This window comes from Malaclemys terrapin, chromosome 12 (genome assembly GCF_027887155.1).
Source record: "Malaclemys terrapin pileata isolate rMalTer1 chromosome 12, rMalTer1.hap1, whole genome shotgun sequence".
Taxonomy (NCBI): Eukaryota; Metazoa; Chordata; order Testudines; family Emydidae; genus Malaclemys; species Malaclemys terrapin.
Genome location: NC_071516.1, coordinates 10,464,508 through 10,481,820, shown reverse-complemented (window position 1 = coordinate 10,481,820; position 17,313 = coordinate 10,464,508). Strand labels below are relative to the sequence as shown.

At 35.5% G+C, this 17,313-nt stretch overlaps 1 protein-coding gene across 1 annotated transcript in view; it reads right to left on the bottom strand.

Moving 5' to 3' along the window:
- Positions 1 to 17,313, bottom strand: part of SYCP2 (synaptonemal complex protein 2) — a 59,763-nt gene that overhangs the window by 42,021 nt on the left and 429 nt on the right. Inside the window, exons 2-14 of the mRNA XM_054045686.1 lie at positions 15,447 to 15,587; positions 13,176 to 13,304; positions 12,036 to 12,140; positions 10,421 to 10,445; positions 7,855 to 7,940; positions 6,827 to 6,915; positions 5,577 to 5,611; positions 4,738 to 4,880; positions 4,607 to 4,659; positions 2,554 to 2,599; positions 2,221 to 2,316; positions 1,266 to 1,326; positions 96 to 244 (exon numbers count right to left, since the gene is read on the bottom strand). Of these exons, the coding sequence (XP_053901661.1) occupies positions 96 to 244; positions 1,266 to 1,326; positions 2,221 to 2,316; positions 2,554 to 2,599; positions 4,607 to 4,659; positions 4,738 to 4,880; positions 5,577 to 5,611; positions 6,827 to 6,915; positions 7,855 to 7,940; positions 10,421 to 10,445; positions 12,036 to 12,140; positions 13,176 to 13,304; positions 15,447 to 15,587 (1,158 nt within the window). The remainder of the gene's footprint in view (positions 1 to 95; positions 245 to 1,265; positions 1,327 to 2,220; positions 2,317 to 2,553; positions 2,600 to 4,606; positions 4,660 to 4,737; positions 4,881 to 5,576; positions 5,612 to 6,826; positions 6,916 to 7,854; positions 7,941 to 10,420; positions 10,446 to 12,035; positions 12,141 to 13,175; positions 13,305 to 15,446; positions 15,588 to 17,313) is intronic.

Genomic DNA, 17,313 nt, shown 5'->3' with positions numbered 1-17,313 from the left:
TAAAGAAACCATTTTAAAATAACAGATCCACAGTGGAATCTTTTTTTTCCAGCTGGACAGAAAATGCTGAAAGAGGAAGAAAATTTCAGTCTTACCTTACATTTATTTGCACCATAAATCTTTCTGGCCACTTCCATGATTTCCAAGACAGGATCAAAATATAGGAACATTTGCTCCCCTTCTTGATTACCCACAGTTACTGAATTTTTTAGAATTATTGTTAGTAACTTCTTTGACTCTTTTTCTGCATAAAGATGAAGCATTCATTAGGCTTCAAACACTTCTTGTTTAGCATTGAAAGAACATGAAACTCAGTTGAAATGTTGCATTCTCAATTTGCCTACCTGCTGCTCTCTAATCAAAGCTAAACCGGATTATATTTAAATGAAACAATTCAACATTCAACTGTATGAAAAATAGTTATTTTTCTAACAAATAAAGTACTTTAACCTTCAAAAATGTATTTAAAAAGATATTTACTCTGTTTTTCAGACTAATTAATAAGTACTGTAGAAAATAGGGTTTAATTCTTTACATTTTTTATAATGTTCTGGAAAAAGGGCCAGATTATTCACTGTCTTGAAGTTCGTGTAGCTGGTAACACCTGTGTAAAATGACAAATGGGTGTAAAATACTGACAATGTTATACATGAGTAGAGAATTCCAATCTGATAATATTTTGCACCCATTTTGTAAAGGTTTAAGTGACTACAAGGCACTCAAGAAATCAAGCCCAATTAATATTTATATTCACTTTCACAATAATTATAATAGCAGAACAAGTTAATTTTATTCTCCCAATAAAATCCTTGCAATACCATTATATTTTCCAAAATTTTGCAATAATTTCATAAATCAGGATTCAAAGAGTTTTATAATTTATAATGCATCACTCTTTCATGCTGTGGGCTTTTCCTTAATATGTTTATAAGTAATTTTATAACATTTATAATTATAATTAATTATGCAAAGAAATCATAATTAGCCACTTGTGGACAGTCACACAAAATATGTATGCAGCTGTGGTAACTGCACAAGCAAATTAAAAATGAATTTTGCAGAGCAACTGCGCAACTAACGACAAATCAGTACCCATATAAATGCATGGGTTTGAAGTTCTTGAAAGCAATGAGAATTTTACTCATTTAAGAACTGAGTAAGGACTTTAGGATTTGATCCAGAGTAATTCAGAATACAAAATTAATTTATAGTTAGGCAGACAGAATAATTCAGGAGTAAAAGAATACATTCATGTGTGTCAATACCTTCAAGGCTGTACATTTCTACCTCTTCTTCAGGTATGCTGACTGTTTCCCATTGATGATCCTCAAACAAAAAACAAGATGTTTTGAAAATAAAAACTCATATTAAATGATAAATTAAATGTAAATGTGCATTATTACAATTATTCTTTAACTATAACATCCTGGAACATCAAGACATTTGTGACAGTTTTTTTATTGAGATTTCAAATCCATCAATTCAGAACAAACTGGAATGGATGGAAATAATGTATTCTGAACGAAGGAGCTGAAATGCAGAAACTAAAATTCTATAAAAAGAAAGATATTTCTCACATCTGAACACTCAGACTCACCAGTACAAGAACTTATATCTGGCAACAGTGTGAGTGACATTTCCAAAGATGAAACCAGAACATTTTATGCAGACTCATTCAGCAATGAACAGCTGCAAATTAGATTCAGAAGGGAAATTCTTAGTTTTAACAGCCTTTAATTTTTACTATTCTGAAATTGTACACATCTGATGTGTACAAAAATGTAAGGGATTTAGCAAGTGAAAGAATCCCAACTGAAGTTGAACTGATGTGTTATGGCTGAACGACCAGTAATGCCACTGTCTATCTGAATGAGGACACACAAGAACAGATTTTCAAACAACTTAGGCATAGAACTGCACAGGAAATTGTGTGCATAAACATATTACAAAATGTGGGCCACAATTTCCAAGTATGTAAAAACCTTGTTGAATAATGCCGTAAATTGGTACTTGCCATTCATTTTCTGTTAATATTTATGTTTTAAGAATAAGCGAGATACCATCTATGTATTTCCACTTAGCACTTATTTTAAAATGAACTGTACTGGTTTGCAATTCACTCTCCAATTTCACAATAGTGCTGAAAACATCTCTTTTCAGGCTGATTGTTTTGTTTGGAAAAAGAAATATTTTCCATATGGTCAGGGAAAGTTAGCTTACTTCATCATCTGCTGCAACATAGAAGGATATACTTCGGCTACCAACATTAAAATCAATCCAAAATTCGTCAAGATTTTCATCCAAAGGTATCTGTAGCTAAAATATATTTTTAAAATTAACTTAGGAGGAACAAGAGGTTCTCAGAATAATGTATTATAACACAAAAGTAAGTAATTTAAACAAACCTTAAATACATACAAGATGTCTGTATAGCACTTTAAAATAATCTTTGTTTTACTCTCTATGTATTCCGAATTGTTCTCTACTTACAGAACTATACATCAGTTGTATTAAGGGAAAATCTATACAATTCACAATGAAGTTGCAACTTACCTCATATTTATCAAGGATTGCTGACAAACAAGGATATGTAAAAACTCTATAAGAAAAATATCTAGTAAATCTTTTTGCAAAATTATTTACATTACTTTATACCTAGACTAGAACAATAGAAAAATAATGGATTTGTTCCCCTCCCCTCTGCCAAAAAATTCTACTTCAGAGAAAAAGAGTTCAAAACAATCAGTGGGACAGTCCAGGAAGATTGACTATTCAAAACCTGCACTCTAAAAAAATTAAAAATTACATTTATACATGTCACAGTCCCTGGATAGGCTGCTGCTGCTGAGAACCTTTCTTTCCCTGTCCCCCAAGTGCATCTCTTTTAAGTGATAGGCTAGTGTCTCCACTTCTCTTTGGGATGGGGCCCCATGGCCCAACCACTCTCTGACAGTCTTTGGGTTACATCCTGCCTCTGTTTGATAACCATGTTACTTAGCTGGCCCAATGGGCTCGGCATCTTGAAGGGTTTTCCTCTGGCAGCCTCTGGATAACAACACTATGTAGTGACACAGAAGCAGCTTCTCCAAAACAAAGTATGATTTATTTTGCCAAAAGGTACACAATGCTTAGAGAAGTGGATTAAAGTAACAAACAGACCTATACACATATTGTCTTGTCCATGCTTGGCATTCCCCTTGAGCCCCTAGGTAGACATGACTTAGCTTTGGTGTCTCCTATTCTCATGAAGACCAAATTGTAGCCTGCTTTCTGTTTGGGGAGGGAGGGAGGTGGACTAGATGACCTCTTGAGGTCCCTTCCAGCTCTACATTTTTAAGATTCTATGACCCTGGCTCACAATCAGTCTCTGCCAGCCTGCAGCACAAACTTTCTGTGTCAACTTCATGGCATGCTGACCACGCCCCCGACCCTTGCAGTGGCACCTTTTCAACTGGTCAGGTCTTTTGATCTTCCAGGATCTTGGCCTCGACAAAACAGCCCAGTTGCCAGAGTCGGATCTGAAGATTCCCTCTTCACAGCTATAAATCTGGCTATTGCATTTGAGGAGCAGCTCCTCACTGAGGCCGTTGTTTTATCTTTCATGCCTGGTTTCCTTAACAACTCCTTTCATCTAACTATGCATTCATGCAGGCTAATATGACAAAGATGCACTGAGCGGCATATGGTAGTTATAAAAATATAACTATTTTCCAGTTTTCCACAATGCATCCTCACAATTTAAGCAAAAACAGAATTTGGCTGCAATAATTTTAAAATGAGAACTGAATAAACCCTTGACATGAGTGCTTATCACACAATCACTTAACTACCCTGCCAACTCATAAGACTAAAATGACATGTGGAGTACCCCAACATTATATTGAAATATATATATTTCTTCACTTCTGCTAGGTCTGACCTCTCCAATAGGTATCATCCTGGACTAGTGCATTATCTCAGTCTAAAGATACCCTAAATAAAGGAATCACGGGATAAATACCCATAGCCAAATTCTCAACTGATGTAAATTGGTGTAGGTCTATTGGAATCAGTGATAATCTGACCCACAGTACCTAAGAGAGCCACCTTCTTCCAGGACTAGAGAGTCTAAGGATCTTGCAGTAGAGATATGAAGAATGTGATTGCAGACAATGCATATATGACCTTGTTTCCATTCATCTTGCACCAAAGATAGAGAACTGAACACTTCTGTTACTTATTTCTTAGTTATTTTTAAAAACTGTAATACTCTTTGTATGTATTTCTCGAAATAGTTATTCCCACAACCCTAACTTGAAGTGATCTTTTTATAAACACACATTTGGGAATTTTATAAACCCAGCATCTAGTTATAAAAGATAACAACAATGAACATACACCAAACCCTTCAGCATTTCTCATTATATTTGCTATTTATTGATTCTAAAATGTTATAGTTGTGCATGGCACCTTGGCTGTTTTTGCAACAGAGCAGCATCATGTTCTTCTGCTAATATTATTGTAGCTCAGAATTCATTTAAAAAAGGGTTTTTTTCTGACATTTTCTTTCTGAATAGCCATTCGATTCCAACCCGAAAACATCTTTCCTTTAGCAATACTCATTTACCTTCTTTTGTCTCCAAGCATTCCGTTCACCTGGTTAAGAAATTTTCTGCAGTCCTATTAAGAAGCAAAGCACCTTTAAGTAATGTAACATTTTCTCTCTCTGAAAATAATTAGTGTTTTTATATGACTTACTGTTTCAAACTCAGAGTCCTTAATTCCTTTAAATGCATTGGTCACAAACTCCATAGAAAACCACTGGCGTGCCAGTTCTCCTCTTTGTTTTTCTGATGTCATTCTGCATAAAGCTTCAGTAATGGCTACTTGCAAGTCATAGTCTATAAACATACATTTTACAGAAACAGTACAATTAAATAGAATGCCAAGCTTAAAAGTTTATATAGGAAACAGATACTAATATTGTTGAATATAAGGTCTTATATAAAAAAACGAAGTTATTTCAACTTAAAAAGAAACTAAAAGTACATTTTAGATGTTCTTACATTGATATTAAATAAAATGCCACCATATAATGCAGTGACGTCCTACAAAAACGGCTATAAAGCTGCTAAAGAAACTACTAATCAAAAATAAGTATTACAGGCTAGATCCCCAGGTGCACCAGAACAGCACTCAACACACATGGAAGGTGATAGGTGGCTGTATACCAGCTTACTGTCTGCCAGAAGTCTGCTCTAACCTGTGTTGGCAGATAATGGGCCTCAAAGGTCCGCACTATTTCAATTCATTTTGGAACTTCTATGGTGGAGAAAGCCAGGAGGGACTGATAGACCTGGCTATGCATTATTTATATTATAAATAATGCCTAAAATACTCCAAATGCTTTAAAATTTCTAAATGTATATTAATCCTGCATGTGCCATTTTTAACTGCCGTTCTGAAAAATACATTTTTCAGATGACTGAATACTACTAGTCTTGTCTTTTTTTATTGCCAGTCTTTTTAATGGGTATATAACATCAAATAATTAAACAGTTTAATAATGAACCTCTTAAATGAAGTTCTGTGCTTACCTCCAGCATCTAAAATTCTCTTTCCCATATCATTCCTGTGAAATAAATAATGTAGATGATTCAATTTGACCCAAATAAAATGGCAATGTAAAAGTACATAAGAAAAGCTTATATTGGCATCAGAGAGAATAACTTTCAAAATATGGAGTGAAATCCTGGTCCCACCGAACTCATTGATAGTTTTGCTATTGACTTCAATGGGGCCAATACATCATCCATAAAACAGCAGTGTTTTTGGCTCCAGACACATTAGTAATTTTAAAATGTAGGAATTTACAGGCCAAATGTTTAGTAAGCATCCTTAATTGCATGTGAAAGACCTTTAGATGCATTTGTTTTGTTCTGAGTCTTTGGGGGTGGTAGTGAAGAACCGTAGAAATGAAATCTCCATGCCTCCTGCTTCCCGCTCCACATATGGTGTTACCCCCTGTTCTGTTTAAGAACCTGGATTGCGTAGAAGATTTAGATTTGCAATCCAAACTTCTTTCTCTGCCACTCCACTGTGGCTCTGCAAAAAAAACTTTAGAGCCAGAGTAAATCCCCAACACCATGTCCACCAGAGGAAACTGGGAAAAGTCCCACATGCTTGAGATGTTTTTAAAAAACAGAAACCAGAAGAAAACCTGTTGTTGAGGGAAGAAATGAAGGGCCACTCATTTCAAATCCACCTAGGGCAAGTGTGTTGGGGGGTGCCAGCTGATCCTATATAGCAGTATCATCCTTCCCCATGGAGACGGTCTACTCATATGAAAAAGGTGCTGGTAGCCTCCTGCTATCTTCCACATTCCACTCCTCTGAAATCACAATATTTTTTCCACATACTCCATGGATCTTTCTTCATGGATGACAGTTCCATGTTTCTGACCTGTAAGCCTGGAGATTTCTCTTTTGGCTATGCAGACCTTTCAAGACATTTCCCTGGATGAACAATCTACCTCCAACCAGTGCATTCGTAAAGACTCCTCAGAAGTGATTCCCAAGAACCAATTATTTTAGGACAATCAGGTGAGGTGGACTCAGCTATGACTGAGAGAAGGGCAGATCTGAGCATCCAAGGAAGAATTACCTGAATGGACTAAAGTGCAGTCTCCATGTGCTATGTAGTGACGAACGCAATCATGGACTGAATAGAGCCTACATTTGTACAGTTATAAATGGATCCAATAAAATAGTCAGGTGTAAAAAGTTTTCTTCGCAACTATGTAAACAATATATTCATGTAAAAAGTATATTAAAGATTAATTAATTACATGACAAGGAACATTTCCTTCGTGGAAATAATTTTTTTTCTCGCTTCTCGAGGCATGGTATCAAGCATTGAATTAAGTTTTCTTACAGCCTAAAGAGGGGAAAAAAGAATATGTTTACAAAGAAACACACTATCAAACTTTTTAAAAAAGTTTTAAAATTATTCTCTCATTACACTGTGGGCCTACACTGATGTAGGTTTACAACATATTAAGCAGAAAGGAACATGTTTAAATAACGAAGATTGTGACACAAAGCAAAATAAAAGAGTGACAGGTGCCGATCTTAGTTACACTAGTGTAAATCCAAAGTAACACAATTGGACTTCAATTCATTACATTAACATGGACACTAATATAAGAACTTAAAAGGCCAACATCCTGACTTGTTGATGTAAATCAGGGTGCCTGCAATTCATTGCTGGAGCAAAAATTACCTGCAATTTTTATGGATGCAACAAATGTGAGCAATTTGTATCCATAAAAAAGGCTGGGCTTTTGAAAATTTAGCCCTTAATGGAGAGTGTCTTTCTATAAAAGATAATGATTTTATAATAGTTTCATACCCAAGGAATGAAATCCTGGCCCTACTGAAGTCAATGGGAAAACTCCCATTGATTTCAACGGGGGCACGATTTCACCCAAGATATTTTATTGACATGAAAGCATACTATGTAAAATACTGTATACTACAGATACAATTTATTAACCATTTTATAGTAATGGACTTTAAAAAGAGATATTTCTGGCAATTGCAATATAGCATATTTTATATGCTTGTATATGATGCTTATCACTATAGTATTTGCATGACAAATAGCATATACTTTGTACTTTATTGCCTAAAATGGAATTTCTAGTCTAGGCAAGTAAACTTTTGTACATTCTTAGAGAGATGGCAGAATCATTAAAAAGTTTCTACAACTATTTTGTTCTTCCTCTTTTCACATCTGTCTAGCTAAATTACTAAGGAAATTCACAACCTTCTGTTAAATGCCTACTAATAAAAATGTTGGTTAAATTTTTTTTACCTCTTGCTGAATATAAATATTGATTCTTACATCAGCAACAAGGGTACATATTCTCAGTATAAAGCTTTCTAATGTTTGTATTTTACCTAATCAATTAAGAAAAAAGAGTTAAAAACTGAGAGGTTTTGCACACATTAGTTTTTCAACAGTATTCACAAGTCTAGCGTTATTATATATCCAATAAAAATGTTTTTATTTACAAATGAAACAATCCATATTAATAATTCCTTTCCAAAGTCACACAAGATTGCTGATATTTAGTGTACGGACATTATAAATTCCATATATTGCAGTTAAAATGCAAAAAGAACGGCTGCTTACCTTATACAAGAGGTTCTTTGGTGTCATCTGTGTGGATTCAACTATAGATATGCATGTGCCCCACAAACATGAGCTCAGAACCTTTTAAACAGTAGTGGGCCAGGCCTGCACTGTGCATTTCCTCGACCCGTGGGCATAAATGGCAGTGTGACCACAAGCCAGAATATTTTAAATACTGAATACAGTCCAGGGTCTTTGGAATAAGGGCCTTCACCATGTCAAGATTGTGTTGAGATGTCCAGATTAAATATTTTTTCCATTTACAGGAATATGTTTTCCTTGTGGAAAGCATCCTACTTTGCAGTAGGATCTTTTTTACTGGAAGTGGCATAGGAGACGAAATAGACGTGGAGAATATAACTAGCATTGTCTCAGCCAACATGGAGACATCAGGATTAGTATCATTACATCCTGCCTGATCTTATACGTCACTCGGGGAATCAAGGGGATTGGAAAGGTATACATAAGACCTTGATTTCATGGTATGAGGAAGGTTCTTTTGTTCAAGGGCTCATGCTTGCCCTAGAACAAAAGGCTGGACATTCCACATTGTCATTGCTATCAAACCGGACTATTATTGAATTGCCTCACTGGTGAAATATTGGCTTGATGGTGGAGCTCTTCAGATATCCGTTGCAGTTGATCATGGATTGTTTATTTAGAAAATCTCCTAGATTATTGTTGACTCCTGGGAGATGAAGAGTTCCTGGGTTAATCCCATGTTGTTGACATCATATGCATAATCTGATAACCTGTTGATACAGAGGTGATGAGCAGCACCTCCTTGCTTGCTTAGAGTACTCTACAGATGTGTTGTCTGTGAGAATCTGCATTGTGGAATTCCACAGGACAGGATAGAATGCCATGCAAGCTACTCTGATCACTCTTCGCTTCAGTACATGTATGTGAAGCGTCATATCCTTTTGAGAACAAGTTCCTTGTATTTAGAGGTGGCAAGATGCATGTCCCAACCGGTCTCCAATGCATCCATGATCAGTGTCTTTGTAGGAGAAAGACCCCTCTCTGAAATTTCTGGGGTCAGAGAGGGGTCTTCAGTTTAGAGATGACAGACTGCGTGATGAAACAACGATCTGCATGCACATTTGATGTCTCATAGGGCAATACTCCAACCTTAGCCAGGCTTGTAATGGATGATGGTAAAGCCTGGCAAGCATCATCAAGTACAGGCTGACAGGTGACCTAAAGTCTGAGATAGTTCTGTACTATCATTGCTGGATTCAATTTGATACTGGGGTGATTATCAACTAAAGAGACAAATCTTTCTTCAGAAACATATGACTTTGCCATTTTTGGAGTTGCATACAGCTCCTATGAATTCCATTGTCTGTGAGGGAATGAGAGATGATTTCTTATAGTTAGCTATGAGGCACAGCTGCCTGAATGACTGAAGGACATAGTTCAAGGCTGCAGCACCTCCTAATGGGATCTGCCTTTGATCAGACAGGAGAAACTTAGAAAATCTGGGGGTGGAGGGTTGGGGTTGTTCTGTTTTTTTATCTGAATCAGAAAAACAAAGCAATAAAGGAGAAGTATTTAGGGAAATTTAACTGTAAGTAGATAACTACTGGTAGAAGAGAAATCTTCTAAAGGGTAGCAGGCACACGCCACTAGTTCCCTCTCGCTGCCATGGACGGTAAGAGGAAACAGAAAAGTTGCAGTCACTCTGCCCTTCATGATCTTGGGTGGGGAGGCACGAGGACATGCATGGCACTGGTGTGGCCCAATGGACACTTATTTGAAAGATGCTGACTTTGCCCACATAGTGTGAGATCCTCATGGACACATACTTGAAAAAGAATGTGCTTATTAGTTGCTACAGCAATTTAACAAACGTCACACTTGTTTGGCAAAACACAATTCTGTATGCACATGGTTCAGTCATGACCACATAGGAGAACTGCTTCAACATACTGTGGGAACACTTTCTGCTACCTTCACACTAATATCTGCAAGTGAGGAGCTTTAATTTCTCAAGGACTTAAAAGCTCATTTGTTTGAGCTCTTGTGTTTCTAGGTGGCTCCACAAATGCTTGTTTGTTTGGGTTTCCATACTAGATCAAATATCCATGACCTTCCAGAATACACATGGTTCCAAAGGTCATAGATTTTAACTAGATCAGATCCTTTGCCAGTAATATAAAGAAGCTATTTCAGTAGTGATCAATCAAAAAGTGGATATGATTAGCAAAACAACAGTAACTTAAATACTGATTTTTGTACATACCTTCACTGTTGGTATCATGTACAAGCTATAATAAAATGAGAATATGAATACATTTTAAACACTTTACATATTAACATGCAGAATAATTTACTCTGTGTCCATGGACCTAAAAATATTTGGTCAATGTTCAGATTTTACAGTTCTCTCCCACAACTAAAACATGTATATTATTTTAATCTATCTGTCATAAGAACGACCATACTGGGTCAAAGGTCCATCTAGCCAGTATCTGTCTTCTGACAGTAGCCAATGCCAGGTGCTTCATAGGGAATGAACAGAACAGGTAATCATGAAGTGATCCATCCCCTGTCGCTCATTCCCAGCTTCTGGCACACATCCCTGCCCATCCTGGCTAATAGCCAGAGGTGGACCTATCCTCCATAAATTTATCTACCGGTAGTTCTTTTTTGAACCCTGTTATAGTCTTGGCCTCCACAATATCCTCTGGCAGAGTTCCACTGGTTGACTGTGCATTGTGTGAAGAAATAATTTCTTTTGTTTGTTTTATATCTGCTGCCCATTAATTTCATTTGGTGACTCCTAGTTCTTGTGTTATGAGGAGTAAATAACACTTCCTTGTTTATTTTCTCCACACCAGTCATGATTTTATAGACCTCTATTATATCCCCCCCCTTGGTTGTCTCTTTTCCAAGCTGAAAAGTCTCAGTCTTATTAATCTCTCATATGGAAGCTGTCCCATACCCCTAATCATTTTTGTTGCCCTTTTCTGAACCTTTCCTACTGCTGATTTCTACCCATCAAAGTGATCACTTCTGTAACTGCGTACCCTACCATATGATTTCTGAACCTTTTCCAATTCCAATATAGAATATATGTGTCAATAATTAAACCTCTAATGGTGCAAATATTTATGCACACACTTAATTTTATGAACAGGAGTAGTGCCAATGACGGCATAAAGTTATATGGAGTGATGTTGTAGCTGTGTCAGTCCTTAGAGACAAGATGCGTAAGGTAATATCTTTTACTGAACCAACTTCTGTTGCCAAGAGACAAGCTTTTAAACTACAAAGAGCTTTTCTTTAGGTCTGGGAAAAGATACTCAGTGTCACAGCTTGAATGTGCACTAATTAGTTATGCAAAATGATCGGTTTGATCTTGTATTTAGCTGTGACATTCCAAGTACCTTTCCCTGACCCGAAGAAGAGCTCTGTATAGCTCGAAAGCTTGTCTCTCTCACCAACAGAAGTTGGTCCAATAAAAGATATTACCTCACCTACCTTGTCTCTCTGCATAAATTTAAGCATGTATGTAAACTGATTTGCATGACCAGGGCCTCGGAGGCTTAATAGACATGCACTGCTACTACCTTTTGGATAAAATAATAGGATAAATTGAGAAATTTGTGCACTAAGCACTTGCATGGTCAGGTCTTTTATTAGTAGGCAGTATTTAAGTCCGAATGCAAGTATAGTATTTTTTTAACAAAATGAGCTGGTAATCTATTTTTGTCAAAAACCACATCAATGCAACATTAGCTGAAAAAGAAAATTAAGTAGGAAAAGAATGTTTGAAAATATCTTTTGCTGTTAAATCACTGTTTTTACAAATACATGCGTAATATTTTATAAAATGGTTTATGAAATATTTTTACCATCAAAACATCGAAGAAATCTTCAACTAGACTTGTAAGTGCTTCATTTTTTTCATTTCTTCTAAATATCAGAATTTCTTTTGCCTTTTCAAACCAACTAACCATGTAAAGGGTAAAAACATTACTTTTATTATTAAACATGAAGCAAAAAAGCAACATTTTGTATTATACATTTCCAGATTATTCTTTTCTATTATTTTTAAAAGTGTCCAGATTTCTTTGAGTAGATTACAACCGCAGCCTCCAATTTTGCACATATACTCAAGAAAATGCAGCTCAAAGTGATCACTTCTGTAACTACATATCCTACTGCATGATTTGTACTCACAATAACTATGTGCCCAGTTTTGTTACTGCTATTGTTTACACAAAAAAGTGGGAGAGGGTACAAGGCTGGCTGAAAATCTGCCTATAAATGTGAATAGAGTCATGCCATTATCACCCATCTTGTCATTTTTCTCTTTTTTCTGAAAGCAACTGAGAAACAAGCCAGCAGCAAACATTTTCTAAGTCTACCACCATTAATTCTATTCAGTGAAACAGATACTTTATGTAAGTTGGAAGTGGTCTATATTAGATCAGTATGAATATACAAGTTTGAGTCATGGATTGGTGCACACATTGTACAGGTTGATCTGGTAGTAATTAATTGAAATTGTATGTTAACCCCTTGAAGGTGCTAGATCTAAGGCTCCTATTGCTAGCTCTAATGCAAAATTTATTAACACATTGCACCAGGAAATTCCAGCTTTTGGCACTAATGCAGTATTTTATGAAAACCTAAAACAGAACTTCTTTTCTCTTCTCTCTCCTTTTTCAAAAATACAAAGGGTTCCTAATTTAGCCAGGAACAAAGCTTACATGAAATATCTATCATTGTTATTCCAATAATTACTAGAATATCTAAATTAATTATACCTTTCATTATGTATGAAGACTTCACTGTGCTGTATCAACATCTCTTTACAAGATATAATTTATTGTATAATATTTAGAACTGATTAATCAGTTATTTTGTCTTCAATTATTTCTGAATTAACAAAATTTCTAACAATCTTGAAAAAAATGTTTGCTTATTGAACTACCCATAGCATTATATATGCTTTATAGTGCAATACGTATGATTTTAGTTATACTTATCTTTTCAACAAGACCATATTTGATCATTGCTTGAAAACCATCTCCACCTGGTATGATGATATTTTTACCATATTTCTGAAGAGAATTTAGCAAAGTTGAAACATTCTTGACTTCTTGTTTGTCAAGTTCCTAAAATTGAAATACCAGTAGAAGCTTCAGTGTATAGTATAAAGCAATCTGTACTTCATTTAGCAAAATAAATGTTTTTGTGTCCTCATAAATTATTACATATGCTTGGATAATATTTCTCTTTCAAGCAGTTGGAGAGAAAGAGAAAAAAAATTGCTGTTAAATGTTGGACCGGTGCCCCAATGATTCAGTTGTAATCTGTATCTTTTCATTACTACTCTTTACCACTGGAGGTCACTAGAGATATCTAATTTTAGTGTCAGAGAAAGTAAAACCAAATAAAATCTAAGGCTTGCATTCAAAACTACATATTTTCAAGCAGTTATTCTTGAAAAATTAGAGGTAACTAATCTTAATTTATGCATATATGAAAAAGTTTTTCTTCCTGGGGAGAGAATCACCTTACCTCAGGAACAAATGAACAATCTCAAGATGAACAAGTAAGCAAGTAAACCTTTCAAAAATAAAAATGCATTTGTTTAAAAAAGAAAAAAAAAAGTCACAATAATTGTTAAAACACTTCAAGACAGTCTTCTAAATATCCTGTAACTCAATTAGGAAAAGTAAGATTATAATCACATTTCATTATGTTTAAATTTGTATAATTAACATACATTAAAATGAGATGTGTTTTTTCAAAATTAGTATTTCTAACACAGGACTATTGAATAACTGTACATGTGGAGTATTGATATTAAAGAGATACATACAAGCAAGCACTGCAATGCCATTGTAAACTCCTCTGAATGTAACCTGATTTCTAGAGTCTTGAATGTAACACTAAAAGATATGACTGCTATGGAATTTATTTGGTGCTTTAGAATGGTCAAGTAAGAAGTAGGTTACCATTACAGAGGAAAAGTAATATAATGTAGTGTGATCGATTCAAATATCCAAAAGTATACTGTGGTCATAAAGGAAGATCTTTTTAAAGAAAAAACGCTAGTAGCATGCACCAGACATTTTTTGCTAGGTTGCTGGCTATATACAAGCATAGCATTGCAGCTAAAAACTCTGCTATGTTCTTGTAGCAATACAGATCGTATAGGCAATATAATTGTGAAATTTCTTCTCAGTGGCTCAGACAAACATAAAACGTTTGTATAAATTACCTGAAAGGTTAATTAGTAGCCTTAGAACCAGCAGACCTCTACTGTTGTAATTAATCAGAGTTAAATTGTGGCATTAAGCAAGCACATGTTGGGGACAATGTGGAATCATACTGCCCTTGAGGGAGGTCAGGGAAATGCAATACCTCCTGGAGCTCAGAGGAGGGCAGACACTGCATCATCCTTAAAGAAGGTGAACCATGTGTTCCTTTCTGCACCACACTCTGCCTCAACCTCCTCTCATATATCTCTGTAGACTAGAGGCTGGAGCCAACAGAAGCACTAGCCCAGTAAGAGTGCAAGAGTTCTCATTGTGCCTGGCCTCTATATAGGGATTATGATGGAGGAGAAACTCTCAACAACCTCTCTTTGTACATGCACACTGAGTTTTGGATGCAGTGGGCAGAGATCACTTAACTATAAGGGGCCAAATGTTTAAAAGAACTCACCAAACAACAGCTCCCATTTAGGCACCTAAATAACTGGACAGATTATTCAAAAATACTTCGCACCAAGCAGCTCCCATTGAATAAGTATATTCTCAGTGGGAGCTTCTGGGTGTTGAGCTCTTCTGGAAGATGGTCCCATCTATGAAAGCAGAAGACTTTTCAAAATCTGACCCATGGTTCTTTGTTGAAAGGAAGTGAAAAGGGAACAGAATGATCTCTGTGGGAACTTTGGGTGCACAAGGAAGGTGCCCTTAGATAAGTTGAGATGATGGAAGAGTATTAAGAAAATTAGTACAGATAGAAAAGTGACACTTACCAGCCAAATGTGAAAAATGACAAAGCCACCTAAGGTCAGTGTATTGAAATAACAGAAATTTGAACAGTAGATAATAGTAGATATTTAATAACGAATATTTCATTCTCTGAAGGAAATACTACTATCAAACCCTGAGTTTTGATGTCTTTATTATTTTTCAGCTCTCCAGTGAATTGCTGATGTAATCCAGACCATCCCACATAATGTTTTTTGCAATATTCCACAAGCAATAATAGCCTGAAACTTTTTGAAATAAAAAGCAAATTACCCGGCATATAAGTTTGTCAAATTTGTTGAAAAACTGTTTGCTGCACTTATGAGAAATGTTATCACATCCTTCTGTTTGCAGAAATTGTTCTAATAACTGGAAGTTATTTTTTCTTGTGGCATCATCTATGCATTTTTCCAACTGCCAAAGAAAACAAAAAAATAACTACATTACTATATGTTGAGATTTTATGAGATTTATTTGGGCATAAGCTTTCGTGAGTAAAAACCTCACTTCTTCGGATGCATCCGAAGAAGTGAGGTTTTTACTCACGAAAGCTTATGCCCAAATAAATCTGTTAGTCTTTAAGGTGCCACCAGACTCCTTGTTGTTTTTGTAGATACAGACTAACACGGCTACCCCCTGATACTTGAGATTTTATATTACTTTAACAAGGTTTGATACAAAAATTTTTAACACACTCCTCTTCAGGATCTTAGCTAATAATGTGGTGCTTTTCCATATTAATATGATAATATTGAAAGTATGTGGAAAAGTGCATTATAGAACACTATCACTTTGCAAGATCAGATGTCTAAGTGATGAGAAAAAGACAACAGTTGATAGACACTAGTCATTGTTACTTATTAGCCTGACATCAACTAAAATCAAGCAAAAACTATTATTATTATTATTATTTAAATAAGCAACGGCCTGCTCCTTGTCCAATTGAAGTCAATAGCAAACTTCCACTGATTTCAGTTGCAGCAAGACTGGGGCCCACACTGTCCTACTTCCTTACAGTTATTCTTTGAAAATAAAATCTAAAATTATAAGTGTTAAACACAATTAACCTTAACTGTTAGTAACAGTCATGCAGTACAATGTTAGCACTTCAGCTTCTTGGACAGTGCTAAAAAGCTACCTCTCAGCATTATGTCATAGAACTAATGATGCAGTATCTTTAATATCAAATATAGGGCCCAATCCTGCTAACACCAGAACACATGAGCAATTTTACACTTGTGAGTAATCTCATTGAGTTCTACCATACCATTGTTTAAAAGAAAAGCTGAACATGTAAAGAAAAAAGCATTTTTCCTAGTATTCCAAAACCACATAGAATTCACTTCACTACTCATATGAAAAGTTATTCATGTACTTAAGTGTCTGCAGGATCAGGCCTGTAGAATCAGTTGACTGTATAAATAAGACATTCTATCATTAATATTATTTACTTCGTACCATCAAAATTCTGTTTACTGTACAGCAATATATGACATGCCAAAACACATGATGGTTCTGAATTTAAAATAGTGATTTCACAAAAAAATTGTTTCAAGCTGAAAATAAAATTCCCCAAAAGTTTGCTAAAATAATACAATTTTTAAAAATATTGTATACAATGTTATTGTAACTGTGTTGATCCCGGGACATTAGAGAGACAAGGAGGGTGAGGTAATATCTTTTATTGAACCAACTTCTGTTAGTGAGAGAGACAATCTACACAAAGCTCTTCCTCAGGAAACCTTGTCTCTCACCCACCTCATCTTTTTTTTAAAACATTGACATTACAGCACCTTATTCATTTCAAAGTGTATACCTGTCCCTTAAAAAAAAAAAAAAGTTTGGAATAAATATATTTTATTTCTGTGGTATTTTCTTAATTTTCTAATTTACCTAATAATTAGAGCCCTGCAAATCCCTGGATATTTGCTTTACAGCTGCAGATATCCGCATCCGCAGACCATTTTTGCAGATTGTGGATGGATGCGGATCCAAATTTCATATCTAAAGCCCTGCAAATCTGCAGATATCTGCTTTATATTGGTCGATCATTTTTCGTGGACCAGATGTGCATACAAATTTTGTATCCATGCAGGGCGATACTAATAATACAGGTTGTATTCTTTGACCCGTTCCTAGG